This window comes from Buteo buteo, chromosome 12, assembly GCF_964188355.1.
Source record: "Buteo buteo chromosome 12, bButBut1.hap1.1, whole genome shotgun sequence".
In the NCBI taxonomy this organism is placed as follows: domain Eukaryota; kingdom Metazoa; phylum Chordata; class Aves; order Accipitriformes; family Accipitridae; genus Buteo; species Buteo buteo.
The window spans coordinates 7,701,247-7,718,910 of record NC_134182.1 but is presented as its reverse complement, the minus strand read 5'-3'; the positions used below and the strand labels follow the sequence as shown (position 1 = coordinate 7,718,910).

Here is a 17,664-nt window from a genome sequence, read left to right as displayed (position 1 = left end):
TGTACCACCACTCCAGAGAAACCAGTTGAATCATGACTGTGGTCAAGGGGTGGATTGTGGCAGTACATTCCCCCCCCCAGCCCCCACCCCCCAGCCCCCATCCTGCCAGCAGGAAACAAAACTTCTCTGGGAAGGGAGAAGGGGAAGGAATCCTGTGACCAGCTATGAGCACAGAGTGACAGAGGAAAGACTTTCCCTGGGGAAGAGGCACCAGGGAGCGGGTGAGGTGGAGGAAAGCTTCGCCGCAGTTTTGGCTGTAGGTGGAGAGCTCTGGATCAGCGAGAAATTCTACGTCTTCCGTAGCATGGCACAGGTACCGAGTCTTCTGCTGGTACCAAGTAGAGGCAGAACGTCAGGCAAAGTGGCTCATTGAATGGGAATGATCTAGAGGAATTTACGTGGCTGTTACAAGCCCCAAAGTTGCATCTTTTTTCTCTAGTCCTTTCTTTTTTGGAAGGGGGTGGCGGGAGGGGCATGGATAGATGGAAGATAATTTATCTTCATACCTACAAAAACCCGCATTGTAGCAGTCAAGGTAGAAGACGCCTTTCTCTCGTACCTTTTCTTTTCTGAACAGGGAGAGCTCAATCTGCTGATCAATAGCCCACTGAGTTCAATAGACACCTTGGATTTTTACCCTTTGGCTCAAGAGCTAGATGCAACCTCCTGCCATTGGTGTTAGCACGACTAATGCAGTAATCTGCGATCTTCTCCCTAATAATCTAGGCTACATACTACCGAACGCTCTGTGCGAGAGTAGAACCTGAGTTGCACATGACATCAGCAGTGTGAAGAGCTGTGACATTCAAATGAGGAATGAGACCTATTTTGAACACCTTTTAATAGCTTGCAGGAACAACAAAGGGGAAGCGCTGTGTATAAATAATGCAAAAACCCCACGTGGGTTTTCCCCCTAAATTTCTGACCCTGCTGTGACAAGGGATGTCCTAGGCCCCCCCTGGGCTGCACTATGGGGGACCTGTTCACACGCACTGGGATCTGGGAGATGGGGCAGAGCGGACCCTCCGGCAGCTTGCAGGTGGCACAGAAGCGGGAGGAGAGGCTCCTGCGCCGGAGGGTCCTGCTGTCAAGCCGGGGGATCTGGAGCGGCTGGAGAAAGGGGCTGACGGGAACCTCCTGTAGTTCCCCAAGGGGAAGAGCAAAGTCCTGGAGACCTGGGGACGAAGAAGCCCTTGCGCCAGTAAATGCTGGGGGACACCCAGCTGGAAAGCAGCCGTGCAGACACCTGGGGTGATGGTGGACGCCAAGTGGAGCGACTTCGAGCCAGAAAAGTGCCCCTGGGGCAAAGGCGGCTCCCTGCCTCCTGGGCTGCAGGAGGCAAAGCGTTGGCAAGAGGTGGAGGGAGACGGTCCTTCCCCTCTGCTGGGTCCGTCCAGCCCGCCCGGGGGTCCCCAGTGCCAGGCAGAGGCGGCCATATTGGAAAGAACTCTCCCCCCGGTGCCCCTCCCACTTTCCGTTGGGCTTAGAATGTTGGTCGTTGGTCTTAGAATGTTGGTTGTTGGGCTTAGAATGTTGGTCGTTGGGCTCAGAATGTTGGTCGTTGGGCTCGGAACGTTGGTCAGTTGGAGCCCACGGCCGCCAGAGACAGCAGCACGGAGCTGTGCTGGCACGCAGGAGCGCTGGGAGGAGGCAGGATCTGGCCGAGCAGCACCTCGCCGGCACCGGCACCTCGCCTCCCATCCCCGCTGTCGCCGACTGGCCCGCGTCCTCGGTCCACGGCGAGGGTCCTCCTCTCCCGGGCAGGATGGGCCAGGCCAACTGCTGCTGCGGCTCCAGGTGGGCTCTCCCTGTGCCTCGGGGGCACGGCCGGGACCCGCGGCAGCGGCGGCGGCGGCGGCCTTTCTCATGCCCGCCGCTCTCTGCTCTGCAGGGAGGCTCTCACCGACGCCGAGCCGGTGCTGAGCACGGACGTGCGGCTGACCCGGGGCCGCAAGAGGAGCGAGAGACGCCTTCTCCTCCTCCAGGAGGAACTGGTGATCGCCAAGTTGCAGTAAGACCCTCGGAGCCCAGCTGCCTTTCCCCCAGCCCTGGCCCTGGCCCTGGCCCCGGGGCAGGGACACCCCGGCCCCAGCCCCAGGCCCCGGCCCCTTGGTGGGTGCTGGAGGCGCCCATCGCTGTCCGTCCGTCCGTCCGTCCGTCCGTCCCAAGGGCAGGCGGGGGACAGGGCTCTGCCCGGGGGGACCCCCAGGAGGCCACCTCCAGCTCACCGCCTGCCTCTCCTCTCTGCTCTCTGCAGCCGCGGCACCAGCCTGCGCCCACAGCTCCGCCTGGCCCTGGACCAGCTGTGGGTGCTGAGCGGCGGAAAGGAGGCGGCGGGGGACGAGGAAGAGGAGGAAGGCGGCGATGAGGACGGGACCTCCATCCTCCTCGTCTGGCCCAGCGGCTCCTGCGTCGCCACTTTCCCGTGAGTGCCACGGCCGGGCGGGAGACGTTCCCAAGCACGCCCGCGCCATCGTGAGAACGGCCTCTGCCCTGCGTGCAGAGCCTGGGCAGGGAGCGAGCAGCACGCCGGCAGGGAGGGATGGGGGCGTGGGCAGGTCCCGCATCCCCTTTGGGTCCCCAGAAGGGGAGGGCGAGAGCAGCTGCTCTGGCAGGACACGGGGAGCCAGGGCTCGGGCAGCGCCTCCTCCGTCCTGCCCCAGGGGGCTTCGTCCCGCTCCGGCGTCCTTCCTGCCCCGCGGGGCTTCGTCCCGCTCCGGCGTCCTTCCTGCCCCGCGGGGCTTCGTCCTGCTCCGTCCTGCCCCGCGGGGCTTCGTCCCGCTCCGGCGTCCTTCCTTCCCCGCGGGGCTTCGTCCCGCTCCGGCGTCCTGCCCCACGCGGCAGGGCTGCGCAGGCGCCCGCCTCTGCCCACGGGCTGGGGGGCAGCGGGGCCTGACGCTGGTTCTCCTCTCTTTCTGCAGCTCCCGGGCGCTGAAGGAGCTGTGGGTGGGCACGCTGCTGGGGTAAGCCGCGGGGATGCTGCAGGTGCAGCCGGACGGGGGAACGCAGCTCCCCAGCTGGGGAGAGGTGCCCCCGCGGCTGCCGGCAGCTCTTGCCGCACGAGGGAGAAGAGGCGGCTCGGGGCTCAGCCAGCTCTCTCCCTGCCCCTTCCCGGCGCACAGGACACCCGAGGGAGCCAAGAGAGCCCGGGGGACGGCTGTCCCGTCCGTCAGGCTCCTGGAGAAGGAGCTGGGCCGCCGCCACGCCGTGAGTGCCTGCCCGGTCTGGGCTCTGCCCCCGAGCCCTGGTCCTCCAGCCGAGCGAGCGGCAGAGGCATCGCTGCTCACCTGCCTCCGCTCCTTCTCTCTTGCCCAGCGGAGGACGTTCAGCGCCGGGAGCCTGGAGAGGATGGTGGAGGGCCAGGCCGAGGTGAGAAGGGCCGCCTTTCGCCCGCCTCTGGCACGTGCGGCCAGTGGGGTGAGGGATGGAGGGAAGGGTGGTGCCGCTCGGGGAGCGGAGAGGGCTGGGGAGCCGCCGGGAATGCCGGCACATCCTGGCCGGCGGTGCTGGGGGGAAACCTGCCCCGCGGGGCAGAGAGCCCGGGAGGGCAGAGGGTCCCGGCTCTGCCGCGCTCAGGCTGCCGGTGCCGGCTGGCAGCTCGCCGGGCCGGCGGCCCGTTGCGCCGCGGGGCTGCTCTCTGAGCGCAGCCTGGTTCTTGCAGGCTGGTCCCAAGGAAGGGCCTCCGACGGTCCCGCCGAGCAGCGGAGGGGGACTTTGCCACGCACCGGGTGAGTTTCGGGAAGAACGGTGAGCTCCTGCAAGCGCTGGAGCTGTGCTCACTTGTCCCTCGAGTGTCGCCATGCAGGTTGGGCAGCCCGAGGCAGGACGTCACCTCCAGGAGGAAGGACGGACGTCACCTCCAGGAGGAAGGACGGACGTCACCTCCAGGAGGAAGGACGTCACCTCCAGGAGGAAGGACGTCACCTCCAGGAGGAAGGACGGCACCTCCAGGAGGAAGAACGTCACCTCCAGGAGGAAGGACGTCACCTCCAGGAGGAAGGACGGACGTCACCTCCAGGAGGAAGGACGTCACCTCCAGGAGGAAGGACGGACGTCACCTCCAGGAGGAAGAACGTCACCTCCAGGAGGAAGGACGTCACCTCCAGGAGGAAGGACGTCACCTCCAGGAGGAAGGACGTCACCTCCAGGAGGAAGGACGGACGTCACCTCCAGGAGGAAGGACGTCACCTCCAGGAGGAAGGACGGATGTCACCTCCAGGAGGAAGAAGGACGTCAGACACCCGCTGGGCAGCGGCCGCTGGACGTGGTTCTGCGGGGACACGGAGCCTCTGCTGCTGCCCACAGCTTGGAGGAGGACAGGGCGAGGGCTGGGCCAGGCTCTCCTCTCCTGGTGGCGTGCCGGCTCTCAGGAGCCTCCCGACTGGAGCTGCTGAGCCGGAGCTCAGAGTTCCAGCTGCTGGCTCCCTGCCCGTCCTGCTGCACCGCTCAGCACCACGCTGCGGGCAGGGCAGGCCCCGGGAGCACTGGCCCGGCGGTCTCCGCTGACGGGCTCTTGCTCGGCTTTCCTTTGCAGCAGGAGGGAGCAGCAGCAGCAGGAGGAGGAAGAGGAGGGGGCTGCCCTGGCCCTTTGCTCGTCGGAGGACCCCGGCCGCTGCCCAGGCGCCAGGGCAGGCGGGCTCCGGCTGCAGCAGGGCGCTCTTTGGCCAGCCCCTGGCAGCCCTCTGCGGGGAGGACGGCTCCCTGCCCCGGCCCATCCAGGTAAGCCAGCCTGGCCGGGGGGGTCCCCAGCCCTCCAGATGCTCCCTAGAGGCAGGCGGTGGGAGCCCTCCCTCCGGCTGCTCCACAGGGCGTCCCCAGGAGCTGCGGGGATGGCGGCTTGGGCTCTTCACCCCCAGCGAGGAGCCCGCTCTGGGGCAGTGCTCTGGCCACCGCTGGCGGAAGGCAGCTCCTCGGCCAAGCAACTGTCCTCCTGCCTCTCCCGCAGGAGCTGCTGGCTGTCCTGCGCCGGGAAGGACCCTCGACGGAGGGGATATTCCGCAGAGCCGCCGGCGGGACCGAACTTCGGGAGCTGCGGGAGGCCCTGGACCGCGGCGCACGCGTCGACCTGGGAAGCCAGCCTGCGCTCCTGCTGGCCGCCGTCTTGAAGGTGAGCGCTTCTGACCTGCGGCTGGAGGAGCTCCTGGCCGGCCTGGCAACTTCAAAGGCTCACCCGGAGCCCTTGGCATTGCAGGACTTCCTCCGAAGCATCCCCGACAAGCTGCTCGTCAACAGCCTCTACGAGGACTGGATGCAAGCCATGGAGAGGACCGGCAAGGAGGAGAAGCTCTGCGAGCTGAAAGCGTAAGTGCGGGCAGCAGCCCGCCTGTTGAGCAGGGACGGGGAGAGACTTGCCTGCAAAGGGACGGTCTCCTTCCAAAGCTGCGTCTTCTGGCAGCTTGCTGTTGCTGGGGTGGGCTTAGATTTCGGGGAAAGGGCGTGGAGAGGGAGCCTTCCCTTGCCTGGGCTTGGGTGCAATCAGGAGCTGGGAAGCAACGCCGTGCGTCCTTCCTGAGGTGCAGGAGCACCGACCGCTGGCTGAGAGCACCTGGAGCCGCCGGCTCCCCCCTGCCTTGGGCAAGCTTCGGGGACGGCTGTGGGCAACGTCTGCTCTATTCACGTCGAGCTCCCGTTCCCTCAGGGTGGCCGAGAAGTTGCCTGCAGCCAACCTCCTCCTCCTCGAGCGGCTGCTCTCGCTGCTCCAGCACGTCGGCCACAACGCAGCCACCAGCAGGATGACCGCCAGCAACCTGGCCATCTGCCTCGGGCCAAACCTGCTGAGCCCACCCGACGAGGACCTGCTCCCGCTCCAGGCCATGCTGGAGGTGACCGAGAAGGTGCGCTGTGTTGGCAAGCCGGCTGCAGCCTTGCCGGCCCATCAGAGCTTGGCTGCGCAGAGGTCCCTGGCTGCCTCCTCCCTTGAGCAAATGCCGGTGGGGCGGCTGCCCGCAAAGGCAGCCCCACAGCCACAGCCGTCTGTGCAGAGGCAAGGGGCGCGAGTGGGAAAGGCTGCTTGGGACAACTTCAGGCAGCTGGGTTGAGACCAAGGGCTTGGTGTGTGCAGGTGAACACGCTGGTGGAGTTTATGATTGAAAATTGCGGCGACATCGTTGGGGAGGAGGTGGCTGGCCGCTCCCCTCCATCAGCCGGGGAGTCGCCAGCCCCCACGGACGGAGCCACAGGTATGAGGAGGAACTGAGGGCTGTCCCAGGCTGGGGCTCGGGATACCAGAAACCTCAACGGCAAGAAGAAAACCGGTGTAGGGCTTGGGGTGGCTTTTGCTTTACTTCCGTGCCTTACTTCCAAGGCGTCACTGCTGCACATGGTTTTGCTTTCTAGAGCTGCCTTTGGAAGAGCAAAGTGGCCCTGCAGGCAGAGCAGACCAGGGCCACCAGGCAGAAGCCATTCTGCACGCATCCCCCTCTCTGGACGTCCTCAAAGGAGCTGGGGGAGACACGGTGGCGCAGTCCCAAACGACAGAGGTATGTCAGCTCCGCTCCACAAGCACCGTGACAGCGTCTCTCGGGTAGGAGGGTAGTTTCTGAGGAGGCCAAGTAGCTGCTGGGCCTCCTCCGGCCAGCCGACGGCTTGTGCGTTTGGGGTTCCTCCTCCTCCTCCCCCGCGGAATCGTACGTTGTGCGGAAAACTGGAAAGGTCCTTTCTCAAATGCGTTAGGCATGGGCTTAATCCAACCAAATACCTACAAAAAGACAGCGGGGAGTAGCTGCCAACTTGAGAGGGCTTTTGCTCAGATCCTACTTCATCACAGTTTCATCAAGTCTGTTTTGGGGCGGGGGGACTGTGCGAAACGTGGACGATGCAAAGCAGCATCTTCCCCGGAGAGCTAAGGTGGCAATTTGGCAAGCAGTGCCTTACTACTCCAGGCCGTCCCTTGCCACCCCTTCACTCCGACATTTCTGGTTTAGGCACCTCCAGCTTTGCCTGCAGCCACCCTCGAGAGCACGGCAGAGCCCCTGCTACGCCCGCAGCAACTGGGCAGCCTTTCAGAGGAAAGAAGGTAAAACGAGTCACTTTTTGGCTTAAAATCAGAACTGTCCCCGCTGCATCGTGGCCTTACCTATCTAAGCACACCGTGGGATGGAAAGGTTTGCAGGCTCTCCCCGGGACGAGGAAAAGAGAAGAAACCGAAGGAGGACACAGGCCTGGGGAGATGAAGGCTGTGCCGAAAACAAGAGGAGGAAGAGAGAAAAGGGATCGGGGGATCGCAAACGGAAGAGATGCAGGAAGGTCCGGCAGGTCAGGAAGCCCAGGTGTGTACCAGGCTCTGCTGCCCATCTTTCCCAACTCTCAGCACTGCTCTAAGTCAGGCCAACCCGCTGGCAAGGCACGGCGAGGGATGGTGCTGCGCAGGGTCTGGCAAGAACCCCGTGGCCGCTCCCCAGGGGCTCCCCATCGAGCCCTGCTGCGTGGCACAGGGGCCCTGTGCATCTCTGCGCGCGCACAGCTCTCTAAGGGCATTCCCCGTGGGGATAAGGCGCCAGAGCCCTCCCCTCGGCAGTGCCAGCCGTAGCTCGCTCTCTTCTGGGCTAGGAGCAATTCCTCGTCAGCGGTGTTCCCCAAAGAGAGGGCAACCAAACCCTGCCTCTTCCTGCCGCTGTGCATTCAGCAGCGCTCTCTGCCTCTGTCCTTGTAGGTGCCGTTTTCCTGGTACTGGCTGAACCCCTGTGAGCCCTGGGCCCGCCCCCCCCCGCAGTTGATGTTCTCAATAAAACGGTTTTTCTCTCTTCTGACTGTGTCCGCTATCGGCTGTTCTGGAGCGGGCAGCTGCTGTTTGGGGATGACCCCTCGGGGAGGAGTTTGGGATCGTGCCTTGTCCCAGCATCCTTGCCGGCGGGCACGAGGGCTGAGTTCAGGTGCTTTAGGAGTGAAAGCAAGGCACAGAGTTGCACAGGAGGGTGGCGGTTGGAAGGGAGCTGTGGAGGTCGTGCAAGCCCTCTGCTCAAGCAGGCTCCCCTAGAGCAGGTTGCCCAGGACCCCGTCCTGGTGCGTTTGGGCTATCATCTCCCTTAGAGCAGGTTGCCCAGGACCCCGTCCTGGTGCGTTTGGGCTATCATCTCCCTTAGAGCAGGTTGCCCAGGACCACGTCCTGGTGCGTTTGGGCTATCATCTCCCTTAGAGCAGGTTGCCCAGGACCCCGTCCTGGTGCGTTTGGGCTATCATCTCCCTTAGAGCAGGTTGCCCAGGACCACGTCCTGGTGCGTTTGGGCTATCATCTCCCTTAGAGCAGGTTGCCCAGGACCACGTCCTGGTGCGTTTGGGCTATCATCTCCCTTAGAGCAGGTTGCCCAGGACCCCGTCCTGGTGCGTTTGGGCTATCATCTCCCTTAGAGCAGGTTGCCCAGGACCCCGTCCTGGTGCGTTTGGGCTATCATCTCCCTTAGAGCAGGTTGCCCAGGACCCCGTCCTGGTGCGTTTGGGCTATCATCTCCCTTAGAGCAGGTTGCCCAGGACCACGTCCTGGTGCGTTTGGGCTATCATCTCCCTTAGAGCAGGTTGCCCAGGACCACGTCCTGGTGCGTTTGGGCTATCATCTCCCTTAGAGCAGGTTGCCCAGGACCCCGTCCTGGTGCGTTTGGGCTATCATCTCCCTTAGAGCAGGTTGCCCAGGACCCCGTCCTGGTGCGTTTGGGCTATCATCTCCCTTAGAGCAGGTTGCCCAGGACCCCGTCCTGGTGCGTTTGGGCTATCATCTCCCTTAGAGCAGCCCCAGGAGCTCCGAGCGAGGGCCAGACGTAGGCAGACACGGTGGCCAGGAAGGGCTGAAGGTCCTTACGCAGCCACCGTCACCTGCAGCTTGCTGCTCCCTGCGGCCGTCACCCTTGCACAGCGAGTGCCGGGCAGTTTCTGCAGAATCCCCTCACTCGTGGCAACGGTATAAACCCAAGCGCCGTGCTGGGCGGTAGGAATGCGTCAGCTCGCCCCAAAAAGCTTTGGAAGCTGGACTGCTGAGGCTTTTGTGCGCCCATGTGGACATGTGGGAATCAGTCCTCCTGGGAGCAGCGGGTCTGCAGTCGGGGACTCCCCCTCGGGTCGGGGCACTGCCCGAGGTAACTCCTCGAGGGAGAGAGCCCTCAGCTTTTAGGGGAGTGACATGCCCGTTTTGAGCCATCACTTTAAATCTCGGGGATTCTTAAGTCGGTCATGTAGCATTAATTCTCTTTACATCATTGAGCCTGTGATTTATAAAATGTTACCGGACTTCTAGCTAACTTTTGCAGAAGAATAAATCTGAGTTTTAACACCTGTAGGCTTTGGTTAGTCGTGCATCCGTAACACTTTAAATTGGCGTAGTCGGCAGGATGGTGTTAATAGAGGAATTATTACGGAGGCACGGCTGCAACCCTTCTCCCCCAGGTCTGGACTGGGCGAAGGAGAAGTGGTCCGACCCGGCAGTGGTCGTGGAGAGAGTAGAACTGTGCCGCGGAACTCGTCGAGACGGCAAAGGCAGCGTGTGTGCCCTCCTGGGCGCCTGCTTGATTCAAGCAGAGAACGGAAAGCGCGATTCCGCTAAAAGGCAAGGGGAAATAGATTGTCTGACGGTGGAATTGGAGGAAAGGGACGTGCGGCCCCTTATTGAAGCAGAAGGGCACGCGGGTCCGCACGGTGGGAGCCCCCGGGGTGCTGTTTGCATGGCCCCTTGGTCGGGACCCGAGCTGGGCGAGTTGCAAGCTAAGTTTTCGTGCAAGCCGGGCGAAAGCGAGACTGAGTATTTGTGGCGAGTTTCTCTAATGGGGGAGGATCGGATACTGGGGAGCGATGCTGAAGCGAGAGGTTCCTGGGGCCCGGGAGCGTTTCCGAGTGCCGGACCGGCAGGTGATCAGTGGATAACGTCCCGAGCAGCCTCCTGGGCTGGGGCTGTGAAGCCCAGGGAGGGAGGAGAATCTGTCCCTAGCCGGGAACAGGGACCGTCGCAGTTACCGGAGGGCCGCAGGCAGGTTGCCCACCCGGCGGGGAGCGGTCTCGAACTGGCGGCCGTCGGGCCGGAACTCCGATCCCGGAAGGGACGCTCTCTGCCGGAAGGCCCCGGCACTGGGCGCAGCCCGGGCCGTGGTGCAGGGGCAGTCCGCCGGCGGCGGCCGGGGGGGGATTGCTGGAGGGGCAGGCTGGAGACCGGAGGGAAGGGGGCAAAGCTGGAGACCGGAGGGAAGGGGGGAAAGCTGGAGACCCGAGGGAAGGGGGGAAAGCTGGAGACCGGAGGGAAGGGGGGAAAGCTGGAGACCCGAGGGAAGGGGGCAAAGCTGGAGACCGGAGGGAAGGGGGCAAAGCTGGAGACCGGAGGGCCGCAGCAGCAAGCCCGCCCCCTCGGGAGGAGAAACGGGACCCTTTCGCGGCACTGCCGGAGGAGCGGGAAGGGCTAAAACACGAGAAGCTGCGGTTTGGGGTTCAGGCCGCCCAGTCCGCATGGGGAATAGCTGCCGGTGGTCTGCTGATAAGGAGCCTTACATACACGTTTCTGTGGGTCCAGGATGGAAGAGCTTAGAATTCTTCATCGATACAGGAGCCCAAATTAGTGTTTTAAACGATCGGCAAGCTAGTGAGCTGGGAATTAAGCGATCCAGAAAGGCTATAAACGTTAGAGGAGTAAGAGGGGCGACAGGAAAATGGCCCATAGCTCGAACCCAGCTTGGGTTACCAGGGCAGAAGACAATGACAGCTGTGGAAGTGGCGTTAAGGCCCTGTGAGGGAAATATACTGGGATTTGATGTGCTGGCAGGCAGACAATGGGACCGACCCAATGGTAGGGTGTGGGGCTTCAGGGGCAGGGGGGCAGAGGCTGTTGATGTGAGAAACTTAGAGGTTGCTCCTGCACTACCACAGTCTAAGGTAACCCGTGTCCCTGAAGACCACTTCCAGCTGCGGCCAAACGGGGCATTTCAGAATTTAATAATGATCTGGAGAAAAGAGAGATCGTCAGGTACACACATTCTCCTTATAATTCTCCTGTTTGGCCAGTCCGTAAATGAGATGGAAGGTGGCGACTAAGAGTTGATTACAAGAGATTGGACAGTAATACCCCACCATTAACTTCTGCCGCCCCAAGTATTACCTCAGGGATTGCCCAACCTCTCTATGACTTGCTCCAAAAAACCTGAAAGTGAGATTGGACTTTGCAACATACGGAAGCTCTTAACACTCTGAAAGATGAGCTTAAGGCTTGCCAGAGACTAGGTCCATTGCACCCACGAGATCCCTTAAGGGTGGAATGGGGATGTGCTGACCATGCCTCATACTGTGGTGTGTTTCAAAAGGGGCCACAGGGCCCAGCCAGGCCCTTATTATTCTCTTCCACTGCATTTAAAGAGACGGAGCGAGGATATTGAGATTGGGAGAAGGGGACTCTTTCCCTCACTAGAGCAGCTAAAGAGGCTGAAAAGCTGCCTACTTCACGGGATGTTATAGTACAGGGTCCTTTCCCACTCTTAAATGCAATCCTCGGTGGGTCACCTCCTCCAGAGGGAGTAGCCCAAAAGGCCACAGTTAGGAAATGGTATGCATACCTCGAAGGGATAAGCCAGTTGCTCCCACTAAAGGAGGGTCCGACTAAGGTTTTCAAACTACAGCAACCTGTAAACCCTGACCCAACCTTGCTGGGTCAACCGTATAAACCTTCTCCGATTGAGGAGGCACCCGAATTTGTGGCAGGCTTGGGTGTGCAGGGAGTGTAGTTCACGGATGCATCTGCCTGTCGAGTGGGATCGAAACGGCAGTATAAAGCAGTGGCATTGGAGATTGGTACTGGGAAGACAGTCAAAGAAGAGGGGGAAGGTGGTGCACAAGTAGGAGAACTACAGGCTTTATTACTGGCCGTAGAGAATGGTGCTCCCATCGTCTGTACTGACTCTTAGGCAACCTTTAAGGGTGCTACAGAGTGTCAGTGGGAATCTACTAAGTGGGAAGTAGGTCATGCGAAAGTGTGGAGGACAGAGGACTGGCAACGTCTCCTGGCAAGAGGGAGATGCCGACCTTTAAAGGTGGGATGGGTGAAGGAAGGAACATGCTTGGGATGGAACCCCAGCTGCGAAATGGAATCGGCAGGTGGACCACCTGGCCCAAATCAGGACGGTCACCGGTGAGAAGGAAGGTTTGGATAGACTAGCAGAATGGTTGCATATCAAAGCAAGCCGCTCAGGGAAAGCAGATCTCTCTTATGAATGCCGATCTCGGGGCCGATCTCAGTGTCTATGAAAACCCGTGAAGCAATTCTTACAGCTCGCCCACAATGCCGAATAAGGCTTAAAGCTAATCACCCAAACCAAGCTGCGGCCCAGCATATCAGACAAGGCAAGGCTCTTGGGAGCACGTGGCAGGTTGATTACATTGGTCTTCTGAGACCATCTCATGGGAGTGGAAAGACTCACCACATCAGTGCCCGGTGGATAATACCGGACTTCTAACCCTGTGACCCGGTTTTAAGACCGAGGCCTAGTTTGTGCTTTTATACAGGACCATGAAGGAACGAGTCATTCCAGTCCTTTTGCTGACAGTGATGACGGTGACAGGCGTGGATGGTGAAGATCTGGATGATAATGTCGTGGCAGAATGATGGACGTTAATATATCCCGAGTCCCTGAGCTCGCCTGAGAGCAATGTGACAATTATAGTTGGAGGTTCAGATTGGATGGGGGAGGAGGTTGTACTCATGTTGTTTATAGTTGGTCACCAGGTGCAGCAAATGCTGGTTCAGTATGAAACACCAGACGTGACTATATCCTCCAACTGACCCACGGGATCACGGGGTGGAGTTGGAATGGTACTACACTATGCCCTGAAATTCCGTGGGGGCAACTGTGTGTGGTACTCGAGGAACATCGACAGAGCACCCTAGAACTGAGTTTACAGCTATCAACCTTAGCCAACGCTACATCAACCAATTTGGGGACTCTCAAACAATCGGTTATAACGTATCGGTAAAATGACTATCAAAAATTGGGCAGTATTGGATTAGACGCCAAAGAAAGAGAAGGGTATATGTAGATTTTGAACACCTCAGTGGACACCTGCTGTGTTCACTCCAAATGTGTCAATGTGGCCTCAAGCCTAAATCAACGAGAGAATACAGCAAGAGACTCAGAGGCAATTGCTTCTGCACCAGGGACCAACTGGTTGGGAAAACTTTTGATATGTTCAGATCTTCTTTCACGGGGCAGGCAACTAGCCCTCTCTAATCTTTAATAATGCTTGTAGTTATGATTACTGTAATCTAGACCAGAAGGGAACAAGGACCCACAAGGAGCATCAAACTCACCAAACTGCACCCCCTTTTATCTTTGGAGGCAAGAGGTGACTGTACCACCACTCCAGAGAAACCAGTTGAATCATGACTGTGGTCAAGGGGTGGATTGTGGCAGTACATTCCCCCCCCCAGCCCCCACCCCCCAGCCCCCATCCTGCCAGCAGGAAACAAAACTTCTCTGGGAAGGGAGAAGGGGAAGGAATCCTGTGACCAGCTATGAGCACAGAGTGACAGAGGAAAGACTTTCCCTGGGGAAGAGGCACCAGGGAGCGGGTGAGGTGGAGGAAAGCTTTGCCGCAGTTTTGGCTGTAGGTGGAGAGCTCTGGATCAGCGAGAAATTCTACGTCTTCCGTAGCATGGCACATGTACCGAGTCTTCTGCTGGTACCAAGTAGAGGCAGAATGTCAGGCAAAGTGGCTCATTGAATGGGAATGCTCTAGAGGAATTTACGTGGCTGTTACAAGCCCCAAAGTTGCATCTTTTTTCTCTAGTCCTTTCTTTTTTGGAAGGGGGTGGCGGGAGGGGCATGGATAGATGGAAGATAATTTATCTTCATACCTACAAAAACCCGCATTGTAGCAGTCAAGGTAGAAGACGCCTTTCTCTCGTACCTTTTCTTTTCTGAACATGGTGAGCTCAATCTGCTGATCAATAGCCCACTGAGTTCAATAGACACCTTGGATTTTTACCCTTTGGCTCAAGAGCTAGATGCAACCTCCTGCCATTGGTGTTAGCACGACTAATGCAGTAATCTGCGATCTTCTCCCTAATAATCTAGGCTACATACTACCGAACGCTCTGTGCGAGAGTAGAACCTGAGTTGCACATGACATCAGCAGTGTGAAGAGCTGTGGCATTCAAATGAGGAATGAGACCTATTTTGAACACCTTTTAATAGCTTGCAGGAACAACAAAGGGGAAGCGCTGTGTATAAATAATGCAAAAACCCCACGTGGGTTTTCCCCCTAAATTTCTGACCCTGCTGTGACAAGGGATGTCCTAGGCCCCCCCTGGGCTGCACTATGGGGGACCTGTTCACACGCACTGGGATCTGGGAGATGGGGCAGAGCGGACCCTCCGGCAGCTTGCAGGTGGCACAGAAGCGGGAGGAGAGGCTCCTGCGCCGGAGGGTCCTGCTGTCAAGCCGGGGGATCTGGAGCGGCTGGAGAAAGGGGCTGACGGGAACCTCCTGTAGTTCCCCAAGGGGAAGAGCAAAGTCCTGGAGACCTGGGGACGAAGAAGCCCTTGCGCCAGTAAATGCTGGGGGACACCCAGCTGGAAAGCAGCCGTGCAGACACCTGGGGTGATGGTGGACGCCAAGTGGAGCGACTTCGAGCCAGAAAAGTGCCCCTGGGGCAAAGGCGGCTCCCTGCCTCCTGGGCTGCAGGAGGCAAAGCGTTGGCAAGAGGTGGAGGGAGACGGTCCTTCCCCTCTGCTGGGTCCGTCCAGCCCGCCCGGGGGTCCCCAGTGCCAGGCAGAGGCGGCCATATTGGAAAGAACTCTCCCCCCGGTGCCCCTCCCACTTTCCGTTGGGCTTAGAATGTTGGTCGTTGGGCTTAGAATGTTGGTCGTTGGTCTTAGAATGTTGGTCGTTGGGCTTAGAATGTTGGTCGTTGGGCTTAGAATGTTGGTTGTTGGGCTTAGAATGTTGGTCGTTGGGCTCAGAATGTTGGTCGTTGGGCTCGGAACGTTGGTCAGTTGGAGCCCACGGCCGCCAGAGACAGCAGCACGGAGCTGTGCTGGCACGCAGGAGCGCTGGGAGGAGGCAGGATCTGGCCGAGCAGCACCTCGCCGGCACCGGCACCTCGCCTCCCATCCCCGCTGTCGCCGACTGGCCCGCGTCCTCGGTCCACGGCGAGGGTCCTCCTCTCCCGGGCAGGATGGGCCAGGCCAACTGCTGCTGCGGCTCCAGGTGGGCTCTCCCTGTGCCTCGGGGGCACGGCCGGGACCCGCGGCAGCGGCGGCGGCGGCGGCCTTTCTCATGCCCGCCGCTCTCTGCTCTGCAGGGAGGCTCTCACCGACGCCGAGCCGGTGCTGAGCACGGACGTGCGGCTGACCCGGGGCCGCAAGAGGAGCGAGAGACGCCTTCTCCTCCTCCAGGAGGAACTGGTGATCGCCAAGTTGCAGTAAGACCCTCGGAGCCCAGCTGCCTTTCCCCCAGCCCTGGCCCTGGCCCTGGCCCCGGGGCAGGGACACCCCGGCCCCAGCCCCAGGCCCCGGCCCCTTGGTGGGTGCTGGAGGCGCCCATCGCTGTCCGTCCGTCCGTCCGTCCGTCCGTCCCAAGGGCAGGCGGGGGACAGGGCTCTGCCCGGGGGGACCCCCAGGAGGCCACCTCCAGCTCACCGCCTGCCTCTCCTCTCTGCTCTCTGCAGCCGCGGCACCAGCCTGCGCCCACAGCTCCGCCTGGCCCTGGACCAGCTGTGGGTGCTGAGCGGCGGAAAGGAGGCGGCGGGGGACGAGGAAGAGGAGGAAGGCGGCGATGAGGACGGGACCTCCATCCTCCTCGTCTGGCCCAGCGGCTCCTGCGTCGCCACTTTCCCGTGAGTGCCACGGCCGGGCGGGAGACGTTCCCAAGCACGCCCGCGCCATCGTGAGAACGGCCTCTGCCCTGCGTGCAGAGCCTGGGCAGGGAGCGAGCAGCACGCCGGCAGGGAGGGATGGGGGCGTGGGCAGGTCCCGCATCCCCTTTGGGTCCCCAGAAGGGGAGGGCGAGAGCAGCTGCTCTGGCAGGACACGGGGAGCCAGGGCTCGGGCAGCGCCTCCTCCGTCCTGCCCCAGGGGGCTTCGTCCCGCTCCGGCGTCCTTCCTGCCCCGCGGGGCTTCGTCCCGCTCCGGCGTCCTTCCTGCCCCGCGGGGCTTCGTCCCGCTCCGGCGTCCTTCCTGCCCCGCGGGGCTTCGTCCCACTCCGTCCTGCCCCAGGGGGCTTCATCCCGCTCCGGCGTCCTTCCTGCCCCGCGGGGCTTCGTCCCGCTCCGGCGTCCTTCCTGCCCCACGGGGCTTCGTCCTGCTCCGTCCTGCCCCGCGGGGCTTCGTCCCGCTCCGGCGTCCTTCCTGCCCCGCGGGGCTTCGTCCCACTCCGTCCTGCCCCGCGGGGCTTCGTCCCGCTCCGGCGTCCTTCCTGCCCCGCGGGGCTTCTTCCCGCTCCGGCGTCCTTCCTGCCCCGCGGGGCTTCGTCCCGCTCCGGCGTCCTGCCCCACGCGGCAGGGCTGCGCAGGCGCCCGCCTCTGCCCACGGGCTGGGGGGCAGCGGGGCCTGACGCTGGTTCTCCTCTCTTTCTGCAGCTCCCGGGCGCTGAAGGAGCTGTGGGTGGGCACGCTGCTGGGGTAAGCCGCGGGGATGCTGCAGGTGCAGCCGGACGGGGGAACGCAGCTCCCCAGCTGGGGAGAGGTGCCCCCGCGGCTGCCGGCAGCTCTTGCCGCACGAGGGAGAAGAGGCGGCTCGGGGCTCAGCCAGCTCTCTCCCTGCCCCTTCCCGGCGCACAGGACACCCGAGGGAGCCAAGAGAGCCCGGGGGACGGCTGTCCCGTCCGTCAGGCTCCTGGAGAAGGAGCTGGGCCGCCGCCACGCCGTGAGTGCCTGCCCGGTCTGGGCTCTGCCCCCGAGCCCTGGTCCTCCAGCCGAGCGAGCGGCAGAGGCATCGCTGCTCACCTGCCTCCGCTCCTTCTCTCTTGCCCAGCGGAGGACGTTCAGCGCCGGGAGCCTGGAGAGGATGGTGGAGGGCCAGGCCGAGGTGAGAAGGGCCGCCTTTCGCCCGCCTCTGGCACGTGCGGCCAGTGGGGTGAGGGATGGAGGGAAGGGTGGTGCCGCTCGGGGAGCGGAGAGGGCTGGGGAGCCGCCGGGAATGCCGGCACATCCTGGCCGGCGGTGCTGGGGGGAAACCTGCCCCGCGGGGCAGAGAGCCCGGGAGGGCAGAGGGTCCCGGCTCTGCCGCGCTCAGGCTGCCGGTGCCGGCTGGCAGCTCGCCGGGCCGGCGGCCCGTTGCGCCGCGGGGCTGCTCTCTGAGCGCAGCCTGGTTCTTGCAGGCTGGTCCCAAGCAAGGGCCTCCGACGGTCCCGCCGAGCAGCGGAGGGGGACTTTGCCACGCACCGGGTGAGTTTCGGGAAGAACGGTGAGCTCCTGCAAGCGCTGGAGCTGTGCTCACTTGTCCCTCGAGTGTCGCCATGCAGGTTGGGCAGCCCGAGGCAGGACGTCACGTCCAGGAGGAAGGACGGACGTCACCTCCAGGAGGAAGGACGTCACCTCCAGGAGGAAGGACGTCACCTCCAGGAGGAAGGACGGCACCTCCAGGAGGAAGAACGTCACCTCCAGGAGGAAGGACGTCACCTCCAGGAGGAAGGACGGACGTCACCTCCAGGAGGAAGAACGTCACCTCCAGGAGGAAGGACGTCACCTCCAGGAGGAAGGACGGACGTC

General features: G+C 61.8%; 2 protein-coding genes across 2 annotated transcripts; both read left to right on the top strand.

The window, feature by feature from the left end:
• Positions 1 to 7,732, top strand: LOC142037690 (T-cell activation Rho GTPase-activating protein-like). The gene is made up of 15 exons (XM_075042172.1): positions 1 to 1,797; positions 1,892 to 2,011; positions 2,258 to 2,425; positions 2,922 to 2,963; positions 3,123 to 3,207; positions 3,316 to 3,369; positions 4,513 to 4,719; positions 4,946 to 5,107; positions 5,192 to 5,301; positions 5,639 to 5,834; positions 6,062 to 6,179; positions 6,337 to 6,479; positions 6,924 to 7,015; positions 7,104 to 7,268; positions 7,652 to 7,732. The coding sequence occupies exons 1-15, from the start codon at positions 1,766 to 1,768 to the stop codon at positions 7,674 to 7,676; spliced, it is 1,719 nt and encodes a 572-aa protein (XP_074898273.1). The 5' UTR covers positions 1 to 1,765; the 3' UTR covers positions 7,677 to 7,732.
• Positions 7,733 to 14,558: 6,826 nt separating this feature from the next.
• On the top strand, positions 14,559 to 17,426 carry LOC142037689 (uncharacterized). Its single transcript, XM_075042171.1, has 8 exons — positions 14,559 to 14,607; positions 14,792 to 15,164; positions 15,259 to 15,378; positions 15,625 to 15,792; positions 16,534 to 16,575; positions 16,735 to 16,819; positions 16,928 to 16,981; positions 17,274 to 17,426. Exons 1-8 carry the CDS (start codon positions 14,559 to 14,561, stop codon positions 17,361 to 17,363), a joined length of 981 nt encoding a protein of 326 aa, XP_074898272.1. The 3' UTR covers positions 17,364 to 17,426.
• Positions 17,427 to 17,664: the final 238 nt, after the last annotated feature.

Bases quoted from the DNA above. Each gene is read 5' to 3' on its own strand.
- LOC142037690 (XM_075042172.1), top strand. From the start codon at position 1,766: ATGGGCCAGGCCAACTGCTGCTGCGGCTCCAG. The intron at 2,964-3,122 runs GTAAGCCGCGGG...CCCGGCGCACAG, and splicing joins TGGGTGGGCACGCTGCTGGG to GACACCCGAGGGAGCCAAGA. The intron at 3,208-3,315 runs GTGAGTGCCTGC...TCTCTTGCCCAG, and splicing joins AGCTGGGCCGCCGCCACGCC to CGGAGGACGTTCAGCGCCGG.
- LOC142037689 (XM_075042171.1), top strand. From the start codon at position 14,559: ATGGTGGACGCCAAGTGGAGCGACTTCGAGCCAGAAAAGTGCCCCTGG. The intron at 14,608-14,791 runs GCAAAGGCGGCT...CGTTGGGCTTAG, and splicing joins GCCAGAAAAGTGCCCCTGGG to AATGTTGGTCGTTGGGCTTA. The intron at 16,576-16,734 runs GTAAGCCGCGGG...CCCGGCGCACAG, and splicing joins TGGGTGGGCACGCTGCTGGG to GACACCCGAGGGAGCCAAGA.